General features: G+C 32.5%; 1 protein-coding gene across 6 annotated transcripts in view; it reads left to right on the top strand.

Moving 5' to 3' along the window:
- LOC106868434 (inversin) overlaps positions 1 to 5,171 on the top strand; it is a 385,976-nt gene that overhangs the window by 227,744 nt on the left and 153,061 nt on the right. For all 6 annotated transcript variants that reach the window (XR_001409281.2, XM_014913697.2, XM_014913696.2 and 3 more), the window contains one exon: positions 2,888 to 2,989. Coding sequence is in view for 5 of the 6 variants with exons in the window: in XM_014913697.2 (XP_014769183.1) it covers positions 2,888 to 2,989 (102 nt within the window). In the remaining variant the exon portion in view is untranslated. The remainder of the gene's footprint in view (positions 1 to 2,887; positions 2,990 to 5,171) is intronic.

Genomic DNA, 5,171 nt, shown 5'->3' with positions numbered 1-5,171 from the left:
ATATATATATATATATATATATATAATTATGATAATTTAATATCTGTTTTCCATACTGGAATGGATTGGACGGTTTGACAGCATCCAGTGAGCTGTAGAACTGCACTGAGTTCCAGTGTCAGCTTTGGCATGTCGACTACAACTGGATGGCCTTCCTAATGCCAACCACCTTACAGTATGTACTGAGTGCTTTTGTTCACACCACCAGCAGTAGTGAGGTTGCTAAGTAAATTGTAAGTCAGAAAAAAAAAACAATTCCATGAGGGAGAGTGATGGGATGATTAGGGAGGGAGAGGTAGCTTCATACCTGGTGCTGAGAGGTTTAAGTATGATGGAGAGACATGTATAGACATCTTGCTTTAGAGGATAGACCACATTATATCATAGTTTATATCTTTACCTCTTCAGTATCTATAATTTCATCATCACCTTAAATGTCCGCTACATTTTTCATCATTATCATCATCTTGTCCATTTTCTACCTCTTGCATGGATTAGACACATTTTTGCCACTGAAATATCTCAATATTTGTTACATTTCTTTATCATCTCTTTTGCACATCTCTTGAGATCAGCCTTCTCCATTTCTGGTGTCTTCCTCAGTCTTCTTCTTCTGCAGCAGCTTTCCAATGGAATCACCTGATGCTTATTTACCTAACTCTCATCCTTCATATGTATTACATGTCCATACTTAAACAGTTTTCTCTCCTGCACACTTCAGCTGATTCTTCAAATACCCAATTTTTTTCTCAACTTATTTGTTTTCCATCATTCACGTACACTGACATTACACATAAAGTAGAGCATATATGTTTAATTTCTTTGCAGCCTTTATACATCCTTCACATTCAATGCCCATGTTTTGCTGTCATGCAACATCACACTATGTGTGTAGCTGTCATTCACTCAAAAAAAGAAACCCTTTATTTCCAACAGAGATAAAATCTTGATTTTTTTTCCATTCCATTATTCTGGTTACTGTTGCTTTTAGAACATACGTCTCCATTACTGATTAGGTCACCAAAGTAACAGAAATTTTTAACATCTATTAAGGTACCTTCTTTGCTTTGGAAGCAATTTATTTTACAGACACTCTTACTACTGATTACTATTGTGCATCTGCTACATACAAAGTCTACTTTGTCAGTTTACCTATGGTCAGGTGCACATCTCATGTACCCATGGTATACATTTGGTACAGTTCATGTAATTCCTACTTTCTCCCTTTCTTCATACCTAGTGTGACCACTTCTCAAATGTTTCAGATGACAGTAAAGTCTGCTCATTACTGTAAGTAAAGCTAATTAATGGTCTTACCTTTGCTTTGGTTTACTTTGGAGCATCTCAGCTCTAGATTTTGTTTCTATGTTTGGAAATTCTTTAAGTCTTCCTCAGATTCAGATATGAGAACTTGGTTACTGGCATTCAGGACTTCCTTTGTTACTGAGAATTATAGTAAACTGTGGTGGCTGAGAACTGAGCCATAATAGATATCTATCTGTACACTAAATTCCTCACTGAATTTTTTGCTGAGTCTCACCTTGTGCCAATATCTCTTGCATGGTTCTCAGCAGTCATTCCTCTACACCTAATTTTTCTTACTGACCACCAGACTAAAGAGCATGGTAAGGTCTTCTCCAAGTTAACAAATACTAGGTAGAGTTGTGCCACAAGGAAGAGGACATTAATGGTGTCCTGTCCTGGCACAAACTTGAAGTTATCTAAACTAATTTATGTGCATCTCATCAAAATTAATTTTCTTCCTAATCATATATTCTATAATTCTTTCTGTGGTTTTAGTGATGACATGTGAGCCACAATTATTCCATATACACTTTCCCCCATTGATGTCGTGATTTATACTGGTATACTGGTATACATCTAACTTCTCTTCTGTATATCTAATTTTGCTCCTGGTTGCTCCTTTTCTTGTATTGTAATTGTTTGAACCTGCACCAAGCCGAAGAATCTTTCAATTTCCATACCTTCCTTTTCCAGATTATCTTGTGTCTCTGAGTTTATCTAGTTCTTATCCTGATAATATTTATCACTTATATTCATCTGATTGGTAGGTGATCAGGTTGCTGGCAGGTGTCCTGAAGGTAGTATTGTAAATGGGTGAATCAGTTGCATCACAGAATTCCAAGCACAAATGGATAAATGTGTAATACCATCTTGTTTTGATGCCTTATATTTGTAATTTGAAATCCTGCAAGAAAGGGGTTTAGTTTTCTTTTTTATTAAAAGTATTACATCCCAGTATAGATATATCAATATAGACTCAGCTAAATACTCTTCTTTGCTCATAAAAAAATTGGTCTCAAATTTTCTAGAATAAAAAAGAAAATATGTTACTTTTTGGAAGGTGCTTTTTAATCCCGGACATCTGAAAACTTGTTGCAATTACAATCACATTTTTTTTTTTTATCAAGGAACCCTAAAATTGTCATTTCAATGAAAACTCAACAACCTTGAAAAGCTTATTAGAAAATTCTTGTTACAAAATACTTATATACCAATGTACTTTAAAGCTTCCTTAAAGAACACCATTATAAAGCTGTATTTTCCTGGGTTTCAGGGTGTAGACTGAAATTACATGATATGAGAATTCCAGCACCCGTGACAGACGAATTTCATCTGCTATGATTTATGTGTGTGCTTTTATGCTCCAAGCCCCTATATGAGAGGATCTCTCAAGGATAATAAAGACAATATTTAGTGTTCTAACATGGCATCCATTTTAAGTTGGATATAAAGATTACTTTTTGGTATTAATGCTGCTTCTGTTGCTAATAATTAATTAATTGAATTATTGTATTATTCAACTAGAATAACTTTCTAAATTTGTTTTGCAATTCATAGTAATTTTCTATATATCAATTTTCAGGGATCCAATATCAGCATTCCAGACAGTGAAGGTAAAACTCCCCTCCATTGGGCTGCTAGCAGTAGAGACCCCACAGCTGTCTCCTGCGTTAAAGTGCTTCTTGTAAGTTGTTATTCACATTGAAATTGCTGCTAACTTTTAATGATGATTATAAATGAATTTCACAAACTATTTTACTTTCAAAATAGAATGACCATTTTATGTAAAATTATACTTTGTAAAGATATTTGAAAGGTATTGTAAGTTATGTAGGATTTAGTTTCAGTTCTTTGGTACTTATAAAAAGCTGTTACATTTGTTTTGCCTGTTACTATTAATGTTAACACTATTAATGCTAACTTTTCAGTAACTTAGAACCTTACGCTGAAACTGTTTTACTGTTGTCATAATTTAATTTTCTGATTCTTCATACACTTTTTGTGATATAGTGTGCTAAGCAATGCATTATCTTAAAGTAAGTAATGGCTTATGCAACTTGCAATGACATAAATTTTATGTGTAAAAGTGATGTCAGCATTAATAATAAATTTGTTGAAAAGTTGTAATGTAAAGTAGCTATGCATTTAAGTTCTGTTCATTAAATCCATTGAGATCAGAAGTGAAAATTTTTGTTGATAGATCACATAGTAGTAATTATTGGTAGAGTTCTCTGAAGAATTTGTTTGGAAGTATGGAAATTATAAGGTTAACTGGGTATTAAATGTGTTACATTGAACACGATGTAAAAGAAAGTGAAAACAATGAAATATTCATTGTTGATAACCTATCAAAGACCTTATGTATACAGGAAAAAAAACTGCATTCTATTTGTAGAAAGAAATTAAATAAGATTCAGCATGTAAATTATATAACAGGGGCAGTGGTTAAATTGTTAAGAACTTCATAGATAATTCCTACTTTGTGTGTGTGTGTGTGTGTGTCTGTGCGTGCGCGCATGGACATGTGTGTATATGCATGTGAAAAAGAGAGAGAGAGAGTATGTATGAGTGTCTGTGTGTATAACAAGCCATGTCATACAGTTAATGCTGTATAAAATACATGTTATGGTATAATAATTAATGATGCTTCATTAATTCTCTTAACTTGTGGACATAACCAATAGGTTGTTACAGTTACAAATAATAAAAGATTAAAAATCTTTACTTGTTAAAGATAATGAAAAGTAGACTTGAGAAGTTTGACACTGCAAGAGGGCTACTCTAAAATTTGTGCAACTTTTGCATTTAATAAACTGAAATTACAAAATTTCACAAACTGTGAATAGAGAAACAAACCAAAACAATATCCTTAATTTGGCTGATCATTAATCAGCAATATAATGCAGGCTTGTAGTAGCTTCATCTTCATTACACTTACTATATTTCATGGTTTACTTCTCTGCATAGTTACCAGTGTCAGTGTTCCATGAAAAAAAATCTATAATGATCTACAATACTTACAGCAGGACTTTTATTTTGTTAAACTATGCGCTGCCCTACATCACATTGCATTGTTGGAAACAAATAAAGATAATGCATGATTAATTCAAAACAATGTGAGTAAATAGGTATTACATTTGATAGAGTATTTTGAATGCTAAAGGGTTAAGAGTTAAAGTTTATACAAAACATAACAATAATTACTTACACAATGCTTGTTCTGTTTTCAGAAATTAAATGGGCTTCCTTTTAAAAATTATTTATCGCCCAAGTGACAGAATAAAAATTTAACACTTTACACGTTTAGCCGTCATCCTGACACCCAAAGTATGATTCTCAATTCTCACTTTTGACACATTTAAAATGTAGTACATAGGAAGTGCGTCTTCTTTGAATATTTTTAACAAAAACTCTCTAGAAACACAATCATCATAACGTGTTCTTTATTGGTTTTTAGAAATTGTATCCAAAATTCCACTGAGAATTACTTTTTTTTCATTCAATCATTTTGGTAGTATTGTCTAAGATACTTATATTTACTTTGGATAAAAATCACAGAAGTTTGGTGAATAGCAGAATCTTATCAGCAGACAATATTGAATTGTGTTGTTTAACCAAGTATAGACTGCTTTAGAATTGTCTGAAGACTTGTATTATGACTGCCTATTAAACATTCTTATTTGTTCCTTTCAGTTTGTATATTTTTCTCTTTTTGCTTCTGATAAATTAGTGAAACCTACTAATCTATATATCAAATCATGTGTTTACTCATCTTGCTTTAGACTTAATTATTTCCTTTGTCAGTCTAACTGGCAATTCCAATCTCTCTCCCTGTGTCTCTCATTCATTTATATATATATATATAT

The sequence above is a fragment of the Octopus bimaculoides genome, chromosome 1 (genome assembly GCF_001194135.2).
Source record: "Octopus bimaculoides isolate UCB-OBI-ISO-001 chromosome 1, ASM119413v2, whole genome shotgun sequence".
NCBI classification, from domain to species: domain Eukaryota; kingdom Metazoa; phylum Mollusca; class Cephalopoda; order Octopoda; family Octopodidae; genus Octopus; species Octopus bimaculoides.
This window is presented reverse-complemented; position numbering and strand designations above follow the sequence as displayed.